The sequence below is a fragment of the Fistularia commersonii genome, chromosome 9 (genome assembly GCF_037954325.1).
Source record: "Fistularia commersonii isolate RoL2024-O1a breed Wild chromosome 9, RoL_Fcom_v1.0, whole genome shotgun sequence".
In the NCBI taxonomy this organism is placed as follows: domain Eukaryota; kingdom Metazoa; phylum Chordata; class Actinopteri; order Syngnathiformes; family Fistulariidae; genus Fistularia; species Fistularia commersonii.
The window spans coordinates 8,809,453-8,834,068 of NC_141292.1; the positions used below are offsets into that span (position 1 = coordinate 8,809,453).

General features: G+C 40.4%; 1 protein-coding gene and 1 long non-coding RNA gene across 5 annotated transcripts; both read left to right on the forward strand.

Moving 5' to 3' along the window:
• The first annotated feature begins 252 nt into the window (after positions 1-252).
• On the forward strand, positions 253-7,073 carry LOC147231131 (uncharacterized). 2 transcript variants are annotated; one of them, XR_015106640.1, is made up of 7 exons: positions 253-308; positions 3,045-3,122; positions 3,209-3,244; positions 3,424-3,508; positions 4,592-4,677; positions 5,171-5,210; positions 5,316-7,073. It is a non-coding gene; the product is annotated as an uncharacterized LOC147231131 (long non-coding RNA). The 2 variants fall into 2 exon arrangements; XR_015106641.1 differs by lacking the exon at positions 4,592-4,677.
• A 123-nt stretch (positions 7,074-7,196) lies between these two features.
• On the forward strand, positions 7,197-13,633 carry LOC147231132 (neuropeptide FF receptor 2-like). Of its 3 annotated transcripts, XM_086153072.1 has the most exons (5): positions 7,197-7,554; positions 8,912-8,963; positions 9,158-9,363; positions 9,470-9,569; positions 12,281-13,633. In XM_086153072.1, exons 3-5 carry the CDS (start codon positions 9,213-9,215, stop codon positions 13,167-13,169), a joined length of 1,140 nt encoding a protein of 379 aa, XP_086009198.1. In that variant the 5' UTR covers positions 7,197-7,554; positions 8,912-8,963; positions 9,158-9,212; the 3' UTR covers positions 13,170-13,633. The 3 variants fall into 3 exon arrangements, with proteins under 3 accessions (XP_086009198.1, XP_086009195.1, XP_086009196.1); XM_086153069.1 differs by having other exon boundaries at positions 8,912-9,363; XM_086153070.1 differs by lacking the exon at positions 7,197-7,554 and having other exon boundaries at positions 8,885-9,363.
• Positions 13,634-24,616: the final 10,983 nt, after the last annotated feature.

Sequence of the window (24,616 nt, forward strand, 5' to 3'; positions counted from 1 at the left end):
GAGCAGAGGACAAAGTGGTGGAAGCTGAAAAGGGAGGAGTGTTGCATGGTTTTCAGGGAGGAGTTGAGAAAGGGGGTCTGGGAGGTCAGGGTGAGCTTCCAGATGATTGGACAACAACAGCTAGTGTTATCAGGGAGGCCAGTAGAAGAGTACTTGGTGTGTCGTCTGGAAGGAAAGTAGATAAGGAGACTTGCTGGTGGAATGAGGAAGTGCAGGAGTATATACAGAGAAAGCAGTTAGCAAAGAAGAAGTGGGATACTGAGAGGACTGAAGAGAACAGACAGGAGTTCAGGGAGATGCGGCAAAAGGTAAAGATAGTGGTAGCAAAGGCAAAACAAAGGGCGTACGATGACTTGTATGCTCGGTTGGATAGTAGGGAGGGTGAGAATGATCTATACAGGTTAGCGAAACAGAGAGATAAAGATGGAATGGATGTACAACAGGTCCGGGTGATTAAGGATAGAGAGGGAAATGTATTGACTGATGCTAGAAGAGTGATGGGAAGATGGAAAGAGTACTTTGAAGAGCTGATGAATGTGGAAAATGAAAGAGAGGCAAGGGTAGAAGAGGGGACTATTGTAGACCACAAAGTAGCATAAATTAGTAAAAGTGAAGTGAGGAAGGCATTGAAGAGGATGAAGAGTGGAAAAGTAGTTGGTCCTGATGATATACCTGTGGAGGTGTGGAAGTGTCTAGGAGAGGCAGCGGTAGATTTTCTGACTAGATTATTCAACATGATCTTAGAGAGTGAGAAGATGCCTGAAGAATGGAGACAAAGTGTGATGGTGCCTATTTTTAAGAATATAGGGGATGTGCAAACTTGTGGCAACTATAGAGGGATAAAGTTGATGAGCCATACAATGAAGTTATGGGAAAGAGTAGTGGAAACTAGACTGAGAGCAGAAGTCAGCATTTGTGAACAGTAGTATGGCTTCATGCCTAGGAGGAGTACTACAGATGCAGTACTTGCGTTGAGAATGCTAATAGAGAAGTACAGAGAAGGCTAGCGGGAGCTGCATTGTGTTTTTGTGGACCTAGAAAAAGCTTATGACAGGGTGCCAAGAGAGGAGCTCTGGTGTTGTATGAGGAAGTCTGGAGTGGCAGAGAAGTATGTTAAACTGGTGCAGGACATGTATGCTTGCAGTGAGACATTGGTACGGTGTGCTGTAGGGGTAACAGAGAAGTTCAAAGCGGAAGTGGGACTCCATCAGAGATCAGCTCTGAGCCCCTTCTTGTTCGCAATGGTGATGGACAGGCTGACAGATGAGGTTAGACAGGAATCCCCATGGACCATGATGTTTGCGGATGACATTGTGATCTGTAGTGAGAGCAGAAAACAGGTAGAGGAAAATCTAGAGAGGTAAAGGTATGCTCTGGAAAGGAGAGGGATGAAAGTTAGTCACAGCAAGACAGAATATATGTGTGTGAATAAGAGGAACTCGGGTGGAAAAGTGAGGCTGCTGAGAGTGGAGATCGAGAAGCTGGAGGATTTCAGGTATTTGGGGTCAAAAGACCAGAGCAACGGAGAGTGTGGAAAAGAGGTGAAGAGACGGGTCCAAGCAGGTTGGAACGGGTGGAGAAAAGTGTCAGGGGTACTATGTGATAGAAGACTACCGACCAGAATGAAAGGAAAGGTGTACAAGACAGTGGGGAGACGAGTGATGCTGTATGGCCTAAAAACAGTGACAATGACCAAAAGACAGGAGGCAGAACTAGAGGTTGTCGAGATGAAGACGCTGAGGTTCTCTTTGGGAGTGACCAGGATGGATAAGATCAGGAATGAGTCTATCAGAGGAACAGCACATGTTAGATGTTTTGGAGAGAAGGTCAGAGAAGCCAGACTGAGATGGTTCGGTCAAGTACAGATGGAGGAGGGATAGAGAATATATTGGTAGACGGATGCTGCAATTGGAGCTGCCAGGCAAGAGGTCTTGAGGAAGACCAAAGAGAAGATTTATGGACGTAGTGAGAGAGGATATTAAGGCAGTTGATGTGAGAGAGGAGGATATGGAGAATAGGGTTAGATGGAGAAAGTTGATTCACTGTGGCGACCCCTGAAGGGAAAGGCCGAAAGACGATATAAAAAAATATATAAAAATATATATAAAGATATATATCTTTTATATAATATATGTATGTATGTATGTATGTATGTATTTATTTATTTATGTTAAATCCTGAACTTAAAACAGAAGCAAATATGTTTTATTTAAGATAGCTGGCTTTGGATACCCCTTTTTTGGTGAACATTTATCACTTTTTTCAAGTAATTGAAAGAAAATGGTTTTGTTGGGTAGGGGGTTCTAACAAAAAAACTGCCTGCAGTACAACCAGATTTTAGATTCAATTGTCAGTAATTGTGTGCTGATTCTTGTGTGGCAAACCCTTTTAAATGGTTAGAAATGGAAAGGGTCTGGTGACGAATACCATGAGTAGGAAGAGTAAACAACGATGAGAGTTGTGTGCAAAACCTCTCGCATTTCAGCGTTGTCAAGGGCGAGAGCTGTGTATAGCAACAAACCTCTGACAAGCTTCATTCTGAAAAATACCATAGAGAAACAAATATAGTGCATAACTGCAGGATGGAGGCACAGACCCCTCTTCCATGCACATTTGAATCCCTAATTGATCTGGTTTAAAATGCTATCACATACCACAATGTGCTGAGGAACAGTCTCTGTTCTAATATTTATATCTAAAGAACAACTTGGTCCACTTGGGCTGCTTTGAAATGAAGGATTTGAGTTTAAATACCGTTACTATCGTAACAACTCCAATAGACAGCCTTTAAAATTCTGTTCAAATTATGTAAACTCATTCTTTAGCAAAATATAAAAAAAAAAACCAACAATATACTATTTATTGCTGAAATTTCTGGAAAGCTGAACCTGCACTGGATTGGCTGGTGTAGCTCTGTGAATTATGGATGTCTCCCTCCAACAATTACATTGACCTCCATTAAATAATAAACACTCTGATCAACACACAAACACATAGTTTCGTCTTCATGGGGGCCATTTCTTCTGTCTTACTGCTTCCTTCAGAGTGAGCTTACAGTCATGTGCTGCAGTGTCCAAGCTTGTCTCAAACATCTCAATGCCTAGGACAGGTTCTATATACAGGTAAGCATCACACTGCTCCTCATCTCCCGAGTCTCACTCTGGTCAAATGCATCTCTCTCAATGATTTCAAGGATGTTCTTTTGCAGTTCAGGTGCTGAAGTGTTGCCAGGGAGACGAACAAGGTAGCCATTTCAAGCTGTGTTTTCATTTTCTCTCACCCTATACATTTCATTCAGCCCATCTCTATTGGACATCCATACTGTAGTGTCCATGGTGACTGATGAAAATGAAGTATTTTTCTGTATTGAATGAATTTATCCTTAACTTTTCAGGGAGTTTTCATAACATCCTGTCTTCGCAGAACACTTGGAATTGTACCACACTGACAAATTCCTGGGCCTGTGCTTAAAATCTCGCACTTAAAGGCAAAGTGAGAGGAGCCGGAGGTAATGTAACCTTAATGGTCTGCTGAAGAACCTTCCTCCGGTGACAGGCAGCATTTGCGGCATTCCTTCTTGATGTTCGCATCTGTTTTGGTGTTCCTTCTCAATTGAGCAAGCTCGGACGCGAATCTGAGATTATGCCCAGTCCTTGGAGTCAAACATTTCCCTGCTAAACCCCTTTGACCTGGGTGTCACGCCATGAAGTTGTGCTTTAGTTGGACACATTGGACACGATCCGTGGGGGGACTTATCAAACAGTCCCTTAGTTTTACTGTTGACAGTGACCAGTTGATATGATTAAACGTTCTTTAATGATCAGCTAGAAGAGCGTCTTAGGGAGCAGCGGTGCAGTAAATAGATCTATTAAACCTAACATGAATGCAGAGAGATTATCAAAGAAGCAAGGCAACACTGATATGAATATATGGGATCATTTTGTGCACATAACATACCAGCACAACTAAATGGATATTCTATAGGTGGAAGTGCATGCCTGAGGGGGGGAGGGGTGTATGGGGGAAGCATGATTCTCATTTTTTTTCATATAGTTCGATATCTAACCAGGGCACTACAGCATCCATACTTAATGATGGGGATTACAATTCTAATTAGAATGAACTGCCGCTAAACTAAAATTATTTGGTATACGCTGATTGGTGCTATCAAAATACCCTATTGATAAAATGTAATTTCAACGAATATCACTGCTGTTGTAAAAATGGTGGTTGCTTTTTTTTAAATTACCAGTAAAATACTATTTTGAACATTTTTAGGGTAAGAAATAAGCAATGCTGGACCTTTGTACTTGGTATTGTTAGTCACTTTACAGAAGTTGCAGATTCAGAATTTCCAAAAGTCTGTGTCATGTAGAAATGGATGTCTTGTCCAGCAACCTCCTCCTCTGACTTAATAAAATGGGAGTCACCCACCGGGTGTTCGATCCGTAACCCCGCATGAAATGCTCTTTACAAAGCCCTGTGATACTGTTTCTGGTCAAACTACATTTCCCCAAACCAGAGGCGCTTTGTGTCTCCCTGTTGCTGCCACACCATTAGGCAACTAATTAAAATGTGTTTCATTTTGCAGGAAGGTAGGGGAGGTTTCCCAACAAACCCTACGGATATGATTTCACATTGCATCGCTCTGCCTCTTTATTACGTACCAAGGCCAGGGTAAAAGCAGCCATGATTTAAGCAGCTAAACAATTAGTAGTTGTCATAGTTTTCACCCGAATTAAATTACTTTATAATCTACACAAAATGCCCATTTATTTCCTTATTCAGATGTTAAAAAATTTTTACACCAAGATTGTCAAGTACACACTGCCAGGTTAATGTCGGAGAATGATAATTCCTCTTGGTGACTCTGGTGTCAAAGTAACAAATTGAAAGTGACACATCAGAAATAGCTGTCGAGAAGATGGTTATAAAAGTCCCGATCTGCTCTATTCTTCCTTCTGTTTGTTACAGAAAGGCAGTAGGAGGGTTGGAATGATTACCTTCCAATTAAAGAACTCAAAATAATCACACATTTTCTTAAAGTAGTGAACTAACATACACCATACACCTCAGGGGCATGTCATAATTATGATTTGCAGTCTACTTTATTAATATATCCATACAATCCATCCATCCATCCATCTTTTGCCGCTCATCCTGCACTCAGGGTCACGGGGGAGCCTGTCCCAGCTGTCAGCAGGCGAGAGGTGGGTACGCCCTGGACTGGTTGCCAGTCAATCGCAGGCCCACGTTCAAAGACAGAGAACATATATACACTCATTTGGAGCAATTTTTCCCATTTTTTTTCCTAGTTAACCTGGTTCATGTTTTTGGAATGTGAGAGGAAACCGGACGACCTGGACAAAACCCACAAAGACACAGGGAGAACACGCAAACTCCACACAGAAAGGTTCAAACCAGGGTCCTTCGTGCTGTGAGGCTGAAGCTCTAACCACTGCACCACCATGTCACTATACTGTATGTGTACTGCACATACAAGTCCTACGACATTTCTATGACTTGCAGCTATAAGCTGTGCTTGTTGCTGGTTAAGAAATTGAATTTCCATTTATGTTTATCCAAGATTGCCACCATGACAAGAGTTTTTTCTCATAAACATGTAGGTAAGAGGTATTTGTCTCCACCATACTGTTCACATTTATGTAACGCTGTCCTTTTACATCTAATATATGATGCTGTGTGTTGATTGAGCTGCAAAGGAACTGAATTTCTTGAAAGCACTGCTGCCCCATCCCAACTTTCACAGTGTGATAACACCATCTTGTATCTCAGTTTTTTTCAAGCCGACATTTCTGACTGTTTTGACTTAATTAATGCCAGACATACAGCAGGGCTTGTGTGAGAGCTGTTAGACAGTGGTGCGGTGTGCTATTCGTGTGATAGAGGAGTTCCGGCTGGAGGTGGGAATGTATCACAGGTTAGCTCTGGGCCTCTTCTTGATCGCTGTGGAGACAGACAGGCGGACGGATGAGGTTTAACAGGAATCACAGTGACAGCAGGGAGCAGGTGGAGGAACATCTAGACAGGTGGAAGTTTGCTTTCAGAAGGAGAGGAATGAGGGTTAGTGTGTGAATGAGAAAAATAAAAACATGTTTACAAACACATTGAGGAAAAGACAAGAAACAGCTGGAGGTTGCAGAGATGGAGATGTTGAGGTTCTCTCTGGGAGTCAGGAGGATGGAGAGGATCAGGAACGAGTCCATCAGAAGGGACAGTACATGTTAGATGTTCTAGAGATAAAATCAGACTGAGATTGTTTGTTCATGCACAGAAGATGGAGGCCTAGACAAAGACTTCCTGTTTCTACACCACCACCCAGTTTACATTCAGCCACACCATTAATTGCTTACTTTTATGTAGGTGTGTGTGTGTCATTTGAGTGTGTCAACTTGCAACCAAGTTGGCCAAACTCACATAATCAAACAACATCAGTAGTCGTCCAGAGTGCAGACAGGCGGCTGTTGAGTGCATTCTCGGTAAAAGATCCTTGAAGTGACTAATGGGAGACCAGCTTTGTGTCTGAATGAGGACTTAAAAGAAATGGCACCCGTTACCGGAAATGTGACGATGAGCAAATATCCTGAAGCTCCTGTCTGACTGTTATTGAGTCTGCATGTCTATTCAAGTCCAAAGTCTCACAGCTCCTTTACAGAACATCTTGTTGTGACACTCAGACTGTCTGAAAGGAAAATTCACTCTGTTCACAACACATCCATGCAGATACTGTAAAGCACGAAAGCTATATTCTTTATTTTGCTGTTATTAACAACACAGATTCAAGATTACATTTTTTTTATTTTCATGTCTATAGTCTGAAAACTTATTTTCATGTACAATGAAATTCCGCTGTGCACCCAGGTGAGTATTGATAAATAAATAATAACTGTAATAACTGTTACTCGGTGTAGCTGTGCAAGGAAATGCAAATGATGCAGGGAATGTAAACATACATAGAAATGTAAACAGTATTAGCAGATTGATGAACATGAACAAAACGCTACTTAAACATGTATTTAAAATCACTGAAAGATGCAGTTAGTTACATCAAGATTGACAAAATAACATAATTGCTATTCAAATTATATTGGTCCTCTGATAGGAGATTGTAAATATGAAATAGGGAATTAACATGCAGCATGTGACACAAAATGTGCAACAAAAGCTCATTAACAGTTTCTGTAATGATATATGTATATATATATCATATATAATGATGATCAATATATAGTAATATATATTCTTGTGAATGGTGAAATACATATGACATTATTTCTTAGGACGTCATATGTCTCGAGACTCAAATGGCCTCCAGTACCTGTGCTCCTGTGCACATGCACGTTCACATGCACATCTCATCCATGTGGATCTCATCTCCTCCCTGAAATGTATAAGCGTTGCATCAGTGAGCAACTGGCAGGCACACTGCGCACACACACGACCACACAGGGACAAGAGCATCCGCGAAGGAGCTTCGTCCTTTCATGACTGGAATTTCCTTGTTCAAGAGGAACTCTGCTCCTTCAGTTTGAGGTAGGATGAGCTCGCTATTTTGCTTCTCCATGCATCTGTCCGTAATTTTCCTTTGTATACTGTAATTAACTTTGTGGGAGATAAAAAATATGAAGACTTTGTCAACTCAATACAAGTTGCAAGTTTGACCTGTGCTGAAATAAGAAATGAAAAAAAGGGTTTATTTCTTCTATCCAATTGGGAAGAAAATTCCCACAAGGCACATGCTTTGAAAGGGCGCTCCATCAAAAGGGACAAGGTCATTGATCTATTTCTTTTATTTACCTTTCTGGAATGTTGGCCCCTAATCTCAGACATGCATTTATAGTGTCACATTTTGGTAATTCAGCAAATAATTGCTCAAGAAGTTATTCTATTTACCCGTACGTGCGAAATAACTCTAATGTCTTTTACACTTATTCTCAAATTAAAATTGATTTCCTTTTCCCCCCACATATTTGAAAAAACCCAAATGACCTTATTCCATGGCAAGTAATCTATCAATTGAATTCTTTATTTTCTTCCTAATTTGGATTCATTTACTATATACTTATCAATTGATGGTTTACAGGTATATGATAAAGAGGGAAAATCAGATTATGCATATTCCATAGTTCCCAAAGTAACTTTTTTAACTTGCTGGTCATAGATACTGTATATCACATGTATCAATCATGACAGCAGTAGCCATGATCAGACCTCCTCTCCACTGGAAACGACGACTGATGCATAATGGATGGGGTTCTGACTGTTGAGGATCTAATGATAATTAAAGCCCAAAATTAATTCAACCATTGGGGAAAACAATCATAATATTTCTATCGATCTATTTATAGTCAGTATGTCAAGTTTTCAGGATTCCATCATTTCCGTCAATAATTACTTTCACATGCTCATTATTGATGCACTGCATGAAAAAGGAAATATTAATCACAGAATAAACCCGGCCTACTTTTTGTCTGCACCGAGTACCATTTTCACAGGAAGGAGAGTTTATCGGCCTTGTAAGAGTCATGTTATTAGGCAGGTGTACTTGGGGTAAACTTAATGTTCTGTGAATTAGCCAAACCACTTTGAAAACGTCATCAAATTTCAAATGCCCTCTGGTGCATAGCCTTAAAATGTGAATTCATGGAAACATCCAGCCTTCCTCCTGCTGATATAACCTGCAATCGAGTGTCATTTTCCATTTCTGTCACAACTGAAAGATTGTTTTTTCTCTCTCGCCTGCTTGTTTGGGGGTGTGCCAGACGATAAAATTGACTGAATCAACCAGCCCCCAATAATCAAGAGACACCATACACAGGAATAGGAATTATTGATTTCTTTATAACTTGTTGTATCCATTTACCAACTCATTCCCTCCTTTCATCTGCAGGACTCAATTCCCTTCGGGAGAATGCGTGCAGCGGGGATTCACTCTATGATAGGTAGAGGTTTTGTCAACGGAGAACATTAGATATTTATCCCGAACAAATGAAGGGACACGCCAAACAGTCATCATGACTCAGAATTTAGCTCACAACACAACCTGGGATGGTGGAAACACATTTAACACATCAAGCCTGGAGAAAAACACCTCAACACACCAGAATATCACATATGTGGATTTCTACCTGCACAGGCCCTCTGTAGCGGCGGTCTTCACCGTGTCCTACCTGCTCATTTTCATTTTGTGCATGGTGGGCAACGGGGTGGTGTGTTTCATCGTGCTGCGCAGCAAGCACATGCGCACTGTCACCAATCTGTTCATTCTCAACCTTGCAATCAGCGACCTACTTGTTGGCATCTTTTGCATGCCTACCACACTGGTGGACAACATCATCACAGGTCAGTAAGTTGGAGTTTTTCACGTTACTAAATCACAAATCAGAGTATTTGAAGTTAGCAACTGTATCCTACACGTGTATAACAGTTTTGTTCTCTCTTTCTGCAGGATGGCCGTTCGGTAATGTAGTATGTAAGCTGAGTGGGATGGTTCAAGGCATATCTGTGTCCGCGTCTGTTTTCACTATGGTGGTGATAGCTGTTGACAGGTGAGTGTTGTCATTGCACACAAGATTTGATTTGAATGTGACTCTTAAAAAGGCATTATTATACACCAAAAATATGAACTTGCAGGAAAGAAGGTTCATAGAGGGACGATTGGGCTGCAGCAAGATGTCATACTTCCAAAATGTTGTTTGATCACAAAAACTTTGTGATTAGACTTAAAAATTTGTTTTGGTGAAGATATTTATGGGGACGGTAAGATCTGAAAAAGAGCGTCAGGTGCACAATCGCGGTCCATTAAGCTGCCTTGTAATCTTTAAATGTAATCTGTAAATGTCTCACAGAACTCCATAATCTTTCAGTCAAGCAAACATGAAGGTATTCAATTATGATGGCGTTCGTGAAGGTTTCCAGATGGGGATTCAAAAATATTCAGACTTGCCATGGTCATAAATTTTTTTTTTTTCTCTTTGTGTTCAATGCAGGACTTCGATAAAAAAAAAATGCCCTTAATTAATCTACCAGCACAATGACATTTTTCTAACCTATTTCAAAAATTGGAAACAGAACTGCCAGAACCTGATTGTACCGAATGGATAATCAGATTAATTGATTGGTTTATCAAATTTTTGACTAAAATGTGTCATTTCACAGTCATTTCTGTACTGCAAAATATGACGGATGCCATATATTCATATTTCCAGCTCCACAGTGTCAAAATGTATTCAAGGCCCTGTGGTCTGCTGGGGGGTTTGTTCGATGTGCCTGTCAGGATTCTTTTCTTCTGCTTCTTTTGTCTGTGGATTACACTGACAGCTTGCTCAACTCTAAAAGATGTAAAATACAGTAACTTCGAGACAAAAGGGTAAACAACGCACAAGAGTTACCAGCTAAAGCATAGAGGACTTTTTTCATTGCTCCACAGGTTCTGAGTTATTAAATTAAAAATTTAAAATAACATAAAATAAAATAATAAACAGAGAGATCTTATCTATATCTTGTACCACTGATTTATAACAAGATTTATCTGATCAGACAGACACAAGCTGTAAACAGTGGGATGTTACAGGGCACAACTGGCTCCTGCTTTCAAAAATTGTTCTGACAAAATAATCAGCATTTTTTTTGATAAAAGATCCAGTCAGACTCTGTTTTTCTTGATTTCTTAGTCTGGGTTTTTCAGTTCACCGAAACAGTGATGGAAACACACCACACTCTCCGGCGCAGAAGCAAGTGGACAGACCTGATGTGAAATAAGAGTCACCTCCCAATTCAATGTCTAACAGCCAGTTCCTTCGGGATGAATAAGTTATTCTTATTCTTATTCTTAACTCCCGATCTTCCCTCTGAGTTTTCTAACGGATGTCATTGATGAGCTTACATGGTGCGGATCTTGTATTTCATTCACCTTCCACCAGCATCATAGATAGTTATCACACTAAATTAAAAGGAAAAATATGAATACCTTGACCAATTACTGTGTTATAGGATATTATATCAACCCTGCTCACACTTTTTACAAGGGGGTTGACCAAAACATGATGATGTTGTAGCTTCCAAAGAAAACAAACAAACAAATAAATAAATACAATCCATACTGAAAGGCTTTAATATGTGAATACCACTGCAAGCATCTTCAGATATATCTTCATGCAGGTATATTCCCCACACAACTAGGGCCCACTCCCTGCATTTGTGTATACACCCCCAAAAATATCCAATGGTTTCTTCATGAGTGTGAGTTGTGCATTTCATTTCATGTCTCTAAATGTGAGCTGACATTATCACAGTGGGAAGGAGTTTAATTTATTTTGTATTTGAGTTGTTTCTTTCTTTTAGAATCTGGGTCACCATGGGGCTCAGTTGAACAACTGGATGCTATATGACTGTAGCAGATAATGACTGAACTCATTTGTTTTTTAGAGGCAATGCTTTTGAATATGAGATGCACTAATATTACCATTTGCAGCCAGTTGTCCCTGTTTTGAAATTCCTCTGGGCCGTTTTGTAATTACATTCATTCTGCAACGCGGACGCTGCCACAGTGTCTCATCAACAGACGCAGCATGTGGGTCAGTGTGAATGTGTAGTGTTAGTTGCAATAGAAATGATTTATCTGCATAAGACATATGCTATGCTATGCTATGCTATGCTGTGCTAGATGGTCAGTAAAATCTGTTCAAGGAATGAGAAAATACACAGGGTGGTTTTGTTTATTTTCATACAAGATAGGAACTTGTGTTTGATCACTTCCATGTAATTCTTGACCATTATAAGGCCTGATGTCCATTTTGATGTCCAACCATTTTCTCACTCTTCTACCAGCACATATTCCAATACACTGCGGACAGCAAAGTAGGAATTTCACTGTACAGGGAAACTCGTTTCTACACTGTACATGTGACAATAAACACTTTGAATCTTGAATCTTGAATGCTGTGAGTCCAGCTTTTCGCCTTTCACTTTTGTTATGTTTACAGTGCAATCTGAACTCTGTCTCTTGTTAAATCGTTTTTGGCTTAAACCGCACCATTTTTCTATCCTTGGTGTCATAGAATTGCATTTGTGATACATGATTTTATAAAAGGGTTATAAAAATCTTCTAATGTACCCTCTGCCAGCCCCTACGTTTGAGATATGTGTAAAAAAAACCTGTTCAATAGCCTGAAAATGGTCAAAGCTGGCAGATTATTATCTCTTTTGTATGAGTGTGTTACATTTGCCTAATGCATTCTCTTCAATATCCCTGTGTTAGGTTCCGCTGCATCGTCTACCCTTTCAAGCAGAAGCTGACCATCACCACCTCAAAGCTTATCATTGTTATCATTTGGGTCTTGGCTGTGTCCATTATGTGTCCCTCTGGGGTGATGCTGCAGGTCACCAGGGAGAAGAGAGTGCGGATTGTTCTCAGCCGCAACAATGACACCCGCCCATTTTACTGGTGCAGAGAAGACTGGCCTAATCAGCAAATGAGGAAAATCTACACGACTGTTCTGTTCGCCAACATCTACCTTGCTCCTCTTAGCCTTATCGTCGTCATGTACGCTCGTATCGGTTTCACCCTTTTCAAAACCACTGTTCCGCCGTCGAGGGGCAGTGGCAACATGTCGGGAGCAGGTGGTGACGGCAACAAAGTGGGTTTGGAAGGTCGTCACACCATCTCAAGGAAGAAGAAGAGGGTGATAATGATGCTGCTTGTTGTGGCTCTGCTCTTCATCTTGTCCTGGCTGCCTTTGTGGACACTGATGATGCTAAGTGACTATGCCAGTCTGATGGAGCACCAGTATCGCATCATCAATATCTATGTGTACCCGTTGGCTCACTGGTTGGCCTTCTTCAACAGCAGCATCAACCCCATAATCTACGGCTTCTTTAATGAAAACTTCCGCAGGGGTTTTCAAGCAGCATTCAAATTCCAGCTGTGTTCCGCTGACATCCTGCGCCAGAAGCTGCTTCTTAGCCGTATCCGGGGAAACTCCGTGCTCCCGGCTCGGCCCGCTACCCTCATCAGATCAGGTGTTCGATCAGCGTCAGCGGCCAAGGAGAAGTGGTCATTTCAGGAGGCGGGGAGCATCTCAGGTAAAGGGGACGCCAAGGAACAGGACATGATCATGGAGGATATGGAGACGGTGTCCCAGATATAGGCTGACAAAAAAAAAACCAACATAAAACATTGTATCTTAAATATCTGGATCGCTTGGAAACTTCAGAGTCATTTAGATATTTCAGTATAAGTGTCATTTAGTCATCAGTATTGGTTTATGACACATAGGAGTGGATGTGTAGTTGCCAGTACTCTCACCTAACAGCTGGAGGATCCCGTGTTCAAGGCCGACTGGGATGTCTATGTGTGGTGTCTGCATGTTCCTTACCAGCCTAAGTGGCTTCTTTTCAGGTTTCCCAGCTTCTAACCGCAGTCCAAATAAATGCTGCTGGGGGTTAAATTGTCAATGAGAGAGTGACCGGTTGTATTTCTCCATGTGTAAACTTGCATACTAACGTTATGTGATGTATGAAGTCTTCAGAACAGTGATGAGGAATCCGATTCGCTCTGAGCTGATTCATGTAAAGAAAAACATATCTGGCAGAATATTTCTTTAACTCATTAAATGCGAATATGTAGAATGAGGTTGTTGCCTTGATAATTCCCATTTACCGCCTTATCAAACACAAAGGCAAACACTGTGTGCACCTGATAACTTCAAAGTTTGGACATTTTTGGTGTTCCTCTAAGAGAGCGGCACAAGGAGAAATTTTGTTCATGTTTAACAAATTATTGGCAGAGCCTCTATGACGTTGTGTGAACATGATATTTATACCACCTTTGTTTGTAAATAGCCTGAAAACATGATTTAATGCTTTTATAAAGTGACAGCTGTTAATGAGCTCTGTTCTTAGTCGAACACTAAGTAATGTGTAATTAAATGTAATTTTTTCCATTTTAAAGAAGATTATTATTGTTACCCAATATGAAAAGCTACATGATGATAGCAGCTGATGAAGAGGCTCGCAAACACTCAACCATCACTTAATTTCCAAACTTAATTTTGTTGTTTTTGTTGCACATACTGTTTCAGCAAGTTTTTAGATTTATTATATCAAAGACAATCTGTACATCTAGAATGTAAAATATTAATCTAAGTACGCACACAAACACATAGCTGCTTGCATAAAGAATGAACAGTGTATTCAATGTTCTCTGATGCTCTTTGGGTGTATGTTTAGCTGGTTTATAGTATTTTTTGTGTATCCTGCATAGCCTGTGTAGTTGAGCACGCATTTCATGAGGGACAGTGGTGTAGCAAAGTCGGCATACTTTGTTTCTTGGAATAACAGATTTAATTGAAAACAGCTCTTTATAAAAATACATTATGGTTATAAGATGGTTAAGGAAGAACCCTCGATGACCCTGCATAAGAGCAGGCAAACAGGGCGGCCTCACGAACTATGAAGTGAGTGCTGTGTTTTCCATTTCAAATTGGCCGGGTCTTTCATTTTTGTTATGAAGGCAATGTGCATAAAGACACGACTGAAAGGTATCTCTATGAGAAGATATATATTTAAACTTATTTATTTTGATTGTTTAATAAATATGCACGTATAGAAAAAAGCAATTATCCAACATTATATGCTTTAATTTTTGAGGCCATTATGAGTTTGAAATTATCACAGTTTTAGGAGGCTATGAAATGGAAATGAGGTTATATATACAAATTTTTACATTTTTATCTTCATTAACTTAAGTTGCAATATCCAGACCTAAAATATGGTATATTGTAGCATTAATGAGGACCATGCGCAGCAAAATCTGATCGCACAATCAATAGAGCCACTTTTAAACTGTTTGGCTGTACAATTTAGTCTCCCCTCCCTTGAAAGGTCTGATTGTAGAAATAGATTTTTCTTTTGGCAAAGCCGACAAATTACAGAAACTTAATATCTAATCTCCACACTGTCAATTCTGACCCTCCATTTATAGATTGAAGATAATGAGACACAACTGAAAAGCTTTGTGGTTTGATGCAAAATTAATCCTGTTTAAATTCACAGATATATGCTTTAATTTCTAATTGATATAAGTCAATTACATTGAAATAGCAGTATTTATATTTATGTGACCAAATTACAAATTTTCCCTGAAAAATTCTGTAGGCCTGGACAAAGCTGACCTTGAAGACTCAGTTAGTAATTATGAATTCCCATTTATATTCTGCTAAAATTTCTAATTGAATGTGCATAATTGCTGGTGGCCCTTCTGTACCGCAGACAATTTTATCAAATGTGATCAGCTCGGATGTAGGTGACTCGCACACATGTGGACAATAGCTGTAGAATAAGTGTGAGTCCCATCGGTATAGAGAAAATGGATTGCCTTCTCAACAGATTAAAATCGCCTTCTGTGGCCACTAATCCTCAAAAGCCATTAGTTTGTGTACAACCAGCAATACATCATCGCCCGTCCATTAGCTTTAGGTGTCATTTTATGTGTGATTTTCATCAGAATCCCTCTGTTCTTCAATTTATTTTCCTGTCCTGTTTACTGTAACAGCCCACACCCTGTAAGGCGGCACACACTAAGCATTCTGTTAATCCCCCATCATACAAGGCTGTTGAGGAGCTTTAAATATTTGACACTTCATTAAAAGTTAGAACAACCCTGCAAATTGATTTATTTATTTTTCATTATCATTCTCTACCCGGGGGACTCCATGGGAGCGACTGGAGATGATGTTGATGATGGGGATGCTTTCATGCACGTTCTCATGGGCTCCCCTTTGATTGATACGGGATTGCTGTACCAACGGACAACAACTGCACTGTCTTCAACAAAACAAATTACGCCTCTATTAATTGTTTCTCGAGGTAGTTGTCGTGGCAACAACTATTGGTGCTCATGCTGAAACAGCACTGAGGTAATAGAGAATGTGAACTTGTTGCCACATTATATGAAGGTGCCCGGAGAGGGTCTTTTGAGGTGAGAATTAAGCTGGTGGCAGTGAATATTTATTTTTATCTATTTCCAGCAGCAACATTTCTCCATTGCAACACATTTAAACATTGCTTTCTCCAATGCAATGCAAACACAATGCAGGGAGAATGAGTTTCATTGTAAAGAGTAATATCTTGCTTTGTTCTGTCGATGTTTGAAAGTAGATATCAGCTACATGAGCATCTTGATGGCATCCTTGCTGCTGCTGGTAGATCTCTGCTATATATTATCCCTGCCTTGGTTTTTAATGTGGCTGTTGAGTGTGTTGTAAAATGTATCAATTTTCTCATCTCTGTGAAAAGCACATCACTCTAACTACCTCTGATGCAGCGATAGAAAGACAGATCTGTCTCCTCAGAGAAATGATTTACCTCAGATGATTGCTCTAAATCTCTCTGCAAAATTCCTAAACAGCAAAACAAATAAAAATGGCATTAGATATATTTCTACCTTCATACAGACCTCTCTAAAATTCATGTCAGTCACAAAAGCTGACTAAACTTTGAATAAATGGTAACACAGAAAGAACTATAGTTGCATTATCAGATATGCATTTATTTAAAAAAAAAAAAACAGATTTTCTTGTTCGGTATTAGTAACAGTTTGAACAACAAAGCAAATTGCATCAGCTCGTATCCTCAGAGCAGTGTGTCAAACCCACACAGAGGCTCCCTCTGTTTGTACCACTGACAAAAATCACAGCACAGTCCATTAAACACTTATAGTGAATGCTTTTCTTACAGCAGTGGTACTGTATGAGGTCGTCTGGAGTGGTAGAGAAATATGTTTGACTATGCATGACTTTCATGACAGTGGTAAGGCAGTGGTGAGGTGTTGCTGGAGGTGTGTCAGAGGAGCACAAGATGGACGTGGGAAACAGATAGGATGGCAGATGAGGTTCGACAGTAATTGCCATGGACTGTTAATTGCAGTTTGAGTTTGAGCGGGTGGATGTTTTTCCCAGAAAAGAGTTGACTGAAGGTTGGCCTACGGAAGAGAGGGACCTCAGCATAAGAGTGAGGTTGCAGGGAGTAGAGATAGAAGTAGACAAAAAGACAGGAAGCAGAGCTGGAGGGAGCAGAGGGGAAGATGTTGAGGTTCTCTCTGGGAGCGACAAGGATGGATGGGATCAGGAATGAGTCCAAGTTAGACTGATATTGTTTGGACATGTACGGGGGGGATTGAAGATCTGGGTGGAAGGATGCTGAGGTCGATACTGCCAGGCTGAAGGCCAAGAGCAGGAGTCTCAGCCGTGCAGCACGCAGGCCAATCGCGGCCCTAAGAACAATATTTTGTGGCTCCCTGCCTCATATCAAATCTTAGTTTAAGTGTGGCCCACGGGTTTTTTCTCACATGCATCTGGGGGTTTTATACAGTGAGTTTAAAAAAAAAAAAAACAGGCAAGGAAAAAATTAAAAAGTAACTTTGCAATGTACTTTTTGCTTCAAAATTTGAAGCAGTGACAAGATTTTCTCTTTTAATTAACAATATTTTTAGGGTGTAATTTTATCAATTCTTTTATCATTTTTTTTTAATATTAATTCATCATCTATTTTTTTGAGGAACAGTCCATTAAATATAAAAATCTGTATAATTTACCTGTTTTCCTCCTTTACACTAAAAAAAACATGGACTTAGTGTTACTTCTAGGTAATGATTTTACTGGTCCGGCCCCCTTGACATTAGGCCGCATGTGGACCCCAGACCAAAATGAGTTTGACACCCCTGGACCAGAGGATAAACAAAGAGGAGACTTATACATGGAGTGAAAGAGGACATTAAGTTAGTTTGGTTAGTTGGGTGTGTGAGAAGAGGATACAGAGAATAGGTTAGCTGGAAGGCTGATGATTCGCTGTGGTGGATTGACAGGGTGGTGAGAGGAAGCAGCTGAGAGGAAAAAAGTTTGAGTGATTTTGTCCTTTATACTACAGTATGGATAGTTATGCATCAGAACTAGCTGTATGAGATTTCCACACATCAGCTACTCCCTCTGATTGGTAGGCATTGCTTCACTGATGCAGCACTGCAGCTGTCTGAGTTTTACACACCTCACACTTTGCTTACAGTAGAGACAGAATTCTCAGTTTGGTTGACTGTTTATCCTTCAAATCTTTGCAGCATTACTGCTGTGTTAATGTTGGAAATCTTTGCAAGAGGGACCACAAATGATACAGACTGAGTAATGGTCAGATCGGACGGCAGCCTTGATGCAAAAGGAAGCAGACTTTCACTGACTCGTAAATAAACATTAGAAGTGGCTACTGTAGGTTTGTTTGGCAGGCTGTCCGTCAAATAAACAGTGACTCACATTATTAAACACCAACAGTGAACTAAAAAGCTGACCTCAGTGTTTTTCAGGGATTACTATTATGATCTTGGTATCACAAGTTATTTACAGCTTTCCATAACAAATGTATCTCTTGAAATATTAGCTTTGTTTGATGTAATGAAACAGGAAAGTGTGGAGGTCAACATTGGAGCATGTAGCATTTTACTGGGGCTGTATCATGATGTTGAAATAATTGGCAGGGTGCAGATTAAGACATGTTGAGGACGAAGGCTCCCAGGTTACCAACCCACGCATCACGCGCTTTGATTAGTGTCGTTGCACCCTGAATTGACGCAACAGAAATCTTTAAACGCGTAGGCAGTTGATGCTTGGTGGGTGCAGGTTGGCTGCCACGGATGAGCACCTTTCAAATGTGCGTTGGAGAATGAATTATCGAAATTTAAAATTTCAGCATGCATGAGCTGCAAGACTAAATACGCCAAGTGCGGAATGAGTTTGTGTTCTTGTCAGTGTTCGAGCTTGGGTGTAGGGATGGAATCTTTACCAAAAATGCAGTTTATTTTACCGTCTGACAACTAAATGCTCAATATAATTTGAGCAAATCACAGTGATAAACACTGCAAGAGGAATTTCAATAATTTTAATTGCATATGACCGAAGGCAGGCCATTGTGAGCACACACAAAGAGTTAATGGTTGAAACCATGTTCTGCAAATTACATTTAGAGTGATACAAAGAAAGGTGTGAGACACAACATAAAGTAGAAGGGGATTTACAGAAAAATGAGACATGGATCAATAATTCTGTTCAACGTTTGCAAGCAAGAGACAGCATCGGTCTTGTATGTCCCCCCAGACCTTTGAAATAGGTGGCTTTTTCATGAAACGAACAGGACGAGTAAAACAAAATAACAATAATAAAATAAATATTAAGACATTTGTACATATCTTACCACTGATCTTTGTTATTAATGTATTTTCTGTATGATTGCAATTACTTTATCATTAACATTTTATCCAGTAAAATATGGCTGAATTCGCACATTTCATGATCAAATGCTGACCAGCAAGCTGAGGTGCAGCAGCAATTGGCCTCATCTCACCTCTGAAGGTGCAGTTCCTTACAAACTGGGCTGCGTGGGTTTCTCAGCATGTTGTCAACATAATGTTTGTTGAAAAATGTATCACATTATTGTATTAATATTAATGGCTGTCAGAGAGAGGATAGTCATATCTTTGACTATCTGAGGTAGGAAAATCAATTTATTGATTATCTGAGGAAGCGGTACAAAAAAGAAATAATGATAATAATTAAAATGTATATATATATATATATAATATTTTATATTTAATAAATATTTATATATATATTAAGACGAGGGGGGATTCACAGAGACGTCTGTATCTAAAAGTATCTGCTAGCAGATACAGTATTGTTGAAAGACACACTGCCAGTAAGGAGGGTGGTGCCTTTCCTGAGTCATATATTGGCGGCCAAAAATATATAAGTTGTCTCATTAAATGGTCAGAACGCTTTGGGTTTCCGGAAGGGGGGTCGTTTAGTCCAACACAATTAGCACAGTAGGAAAGAAAACTCAAAGAAAAAGAAAAGGAAATTTGAAAAAAGAAAATGATTAAGATCAAAGTCATGGGATGCACTGAAAGGCATAAATGTTTGAAAATGTGGAAAACTGAAAGTGATCGTAGGCGGACGAAACAACTTCAGAATTGTGAATAGCAGATGATTCGGACGTGTGTAGACAAGGGAAAACAGAAAAGTAGGGTATTTGAGAAGAAAACAGATAAAAGCTCTGGTTTGTATCCCCTCTGACAGGAGTGAAGAGTCCTCTCCTTGACACATGGCTGCCTCCTTCCTAACCCGAACCCGCTGCCATCTCCCTCAGCTCCACCCCCCCTCCTTTGGCAGATTAAGAGGAAAGAGAAACAGGAGCGTCATCGCTGCCCTGTGCAATGGTTTCAAGGAGAAAATTTCCCAAATCTGTGAACAAGGTCAAAATTGCAGATTGCAAGCAGAAAGAGGATGAATCAGTGGCAGAGTACCACCAGAGACTGTATAAAGTGTTGAAGGAGAACTGCGGCATACAATAGCCACATCCACTGTCGGCAGAGCGAGGGGGTGTGGGAAACACACCTCTGCAACCGGTTTCGCTCTGGTCTTCTGCCAGACAGCTCACAAGCAGTGAACAGGACCTACATCAACACTCACAGAGCCAAGCTTGGAGAACTCCACCACCCACGCTCAAACTCAACATGTGGAAAACAAGAAACAGGAGGAGAAGCGAGGCAAAGATACAAAGCACAATGCATCATGATCATGGTTCAAACCGTCCCCAATCATGAAAAATGAAAACAGGAACTTACACAAAGTATGAAACTGGAAATTTCAGAAATTTCCAGAAGTCAACCAGATATTTATGGTCAAGAAATAGTTTTCCTAGTAAATGCGGGTGCAACTTATTTTGTGATAAAGCAAAGCGATATGCCAAAGTGGCAAAGGTCTGATTGATTTGTCTTCAGCACAGGAGCAGCGGGCATCACAAAGAAGGAGAGATTTGCTCGACCCCACCTCTGCAAAGATGAAGAAATAGAGCTCAAACACAGAGAACTGTCCATTCAATCTTTTGGGCACAGACCTCATCCTCGCGTGTGGCCTCAACCTGATCGCCACACTAGAAGGACTAAAAGTTCTAGGGAACGACCAACAAATGGTTTCACTTCCAATGTGTTATTTGTATATCAGTGGTGGATCTCACTGGGCCGTGCACAACAACTTAATAATATAGCCATAGATCATGTCTCTCCTGGCACACAGCTCCTGCCAGTCGACCAGCTGTACTGCGCTGCCATGGTCTCTCCTGATTCTGACGACAAATTCAAGTGATCATTGTTCTCTGAACTAAATGATAATCTAAAAACAGACACCACATATTGGATCTCCAATATCTGTCATCCTAAAACAGATGACAGAACAGACAGAATTCCAACAAATAGACAGATCCACACAACATGTGACGCTCTCTAAGGCACCTGTAGAACGGGTGGAGAGATTTGGGACCATTTATAATCACATACAAAAATAGAGCTGACTGGGTGCCCACACGCCAGCCTCCAGAAATGGACTCACCACCCAAAGACGTCTATAAAATGGCAACTCCTATGCAAATTAAAACCTTCCCATCTGTATACTTACTTGATGATCCAGGCGACCGTTCTAACAATTCACTAAGTGGGTTGCACCGGGAGCACTGACCTTCGGACTGACAAGCGATGTGCCAAGTCACCACCAATGAGATCCCTGGGGCCAAACCATTGCCATATTCTGAGGAGCACAACACTGCAAAACATCCTACCACCCATCCACAAACACACTCACTCAGGCTGAAAACCTGACAGTGACAACATTCACTTGAGCTAGTCTGTGCTTTATCCACCACCAAAGACTCGTAAAGATGGTTGCCAGATGTCTGGCGAGAGATTGAAGATGGAGAACCTCAATAGGAGCAAGGAAGGAGCAAAACCCTGGCATCCATTCAGATGGACTGGATTATGTGGACTACGAGGCACGCTCTGCATCCTTGACCTCCTGACTAGTGACAGTACTCCTGATCATTTATTTGTTTGAAAAACTGCACCACAATAATAACTCCACAACGAAAACAAGCTCCACAAAGATGTATTCCCGAATTCCAGTCACAAGCACCTCATTGATGTCCAGATGATCCCAACTCCTCAAGCAGAACCAGATACTTCACCTCCTCCCTCCCTACCATCTCATTTGAGAGAGGGATAACATGTACGGTTTAAGTAGATCTATGCTCAAAAATGAAATTATTGCTGGTGTGACACTTTGGAGCTTGTCATAGCCAACACGGGAACTGACTTGAGCTGCTACAAAGATGTCGTGCCCTCTGTCAACCAATCAAAAAGCTAATAGGACAATTATTGATCGTGAGAAAACCTGCACCCCTTGGGTGTTTAAAACAAACTGTAACCCTAAACTGTAACCCTACTTTGATCTTTCTGACCTACCCTCATCCCAAGGGCTCAGGTACATATGTATTGGGAGTATACCAGATCTGGACTGATCCACAATTCATAATCGGTGTGACCAATAAGTCTACCAATGTAGAAAACTAAATAATGATGTTGACCAGACTTTGCAAAGTGATGGAACATCACAAATTTCACTGGGGTTTTAAATCACACAACTAATGAAAACAAAGTCTAATTACACAAAGGTGCAAACCATCAGCCTAGAAACAGGTTTCCAAGATAAAAATCTATGGCTGGAAAGTATGTTAAATGCAGCAAAGGCAGTAAATCAAGCAGACTGTGGTGTGTTCAAGTGCATGACCAGGACAGCTTATTGTGCCATCATTGTTTTCAAACAATAACTACACTCACTGTAGGGTCGAACTACACATGCAAGATAATCCAACAGACAGTTGCAAAATACTAGAGGAATTTTTCCCAATATCTAAGAGAATGCATTGCCCCCAATTTTTACGCCTGTAATAGCCAACCCCATGTGTCTGACCCTGTCTGATTGAACAGGCATTGATGCGGGACATGTGGACCCTGACTGGTGTATAAAAATCATAAATGTGACTCACTGGGCAAATACGACCAAATTAAGCGTGGCCAGAGCAGATGTATGGTGGTATTGTGGAGGGAAAACATTGCAAGGATGGTTACCGGTAAATTGGGAGGGCAGGTGTACCATACTATCATTAGTGTTGCCAGTGTCCTATTTCCCAACAGCTGCTAAAACATTAGAAGAATATGCAACATCAAGCTCAGTGCCCAGACTTCATAGATGGAAACGCAACAGCCTAAGTTTCAATCAGAATAGTGGGTTTGAGAGATCCTAAACCGGAATATCGACGCAATAAAGATTCTCGGAGGAGTACCAAACCAGTATAGTGAACCAAATAGCGGGCAGATATGAAACGGTTGGTTGTTTATGGTTCTATGGGATCAGTAAAAACATTGAAAGGATCAATTACATTCACTTTAATGTTCAAAGATTGGCCAACTTGACCAGAGACGCCATAGCAGGGGTAGCAGAAGAGCTGCACGCCAATTCATTAATGACTTATCAAAATAGTTTAGCCCTCAACGTGGCACTGGCAGAGAAAGTATGTGTCATGTATGGAGACCAGTGTTGCACATTCATTCCGAATAATACGCCCCCCGACGGGTCCGTAATAAAGGCCCTGGCTGGATAAGGGTACTACTCGCTGGAAATGAAAGAGCACTCTGGCATATATGATCCCTTGGCAAAATGGGTGGAAAATACTTTTAAGAAGTGGAAAGCTCTGGTTGCATCAGTGTTTATCTCTAGTCGTAGTCATCTGTGTTTTTACACTGTGTGGATGCTGCTGAATCCCGTGTATCAGATCATTGTTTAACAGGTGCATCCTAACTGCTGTAGAAGAGAAAGTGGGGGTTTCACCCACCTACCAAACCCCTCCTCACCAAATTTGTTGAGAAAAAAACACAGCGACATCAGAAACTACTAATGTATTAACCCTTTTTTTTTCCTGACCATATGCTTTATAAGTTAGGAGACGGTCGCCCCAAAAAACAGCATAATTTCCAAGGGTGATAATGTAATAATAATGAATAATGTAATAATCTAAATAATGTACTAATGTAATAATGTAAAAATATAATGTGTGAAATAATATTTTTTGCTGTTCGGGCAATAAACAGCAAAGAAAAGTCACAAGGTGAGGCTGGCAGTACTGTGCCGCACCAGAAGGAGGCGTACGTGTGCAGGTATGTGCTTGTTGCTGTTGTCCTTCGGTAAGCAACAAAGGATAAATTAAACAACATAAATACAAAGTAAGGGGGATTTTTACCACAAAAATAATAGAGCTTTTGTGAAGAAGGCTGAGGGCATGGACTTTGTATAAAAATATAGCTAAGACCAAAAATGGTTTTCAGTTGAATGTCAAATGAGATGACACAAAATCAAAAACATTAAGTTTTTGAAAAAAATAATTTACCATAAGTGAATTTCTTGTTCCTCCTATTGATGAGCAACCTGCATTAAAATTGATCAAAGCACCAAAACTGAAAGACCAAAAGTAAAATTGTGTGTAAAACACACTAAACTTGTATTTGTTTAGAATGAGTATGAATTATTTAGAACACATGGAGGCCACGTAACACATTCACTCTTACCATTATCTCTAGAGAAATTTCTTGGGCCAAATACATTGTATTACATCTATATATATATGTGTGTGTGTGTGTGTGTGTGTGTGTGTGTGTGTGTGTGAGAGA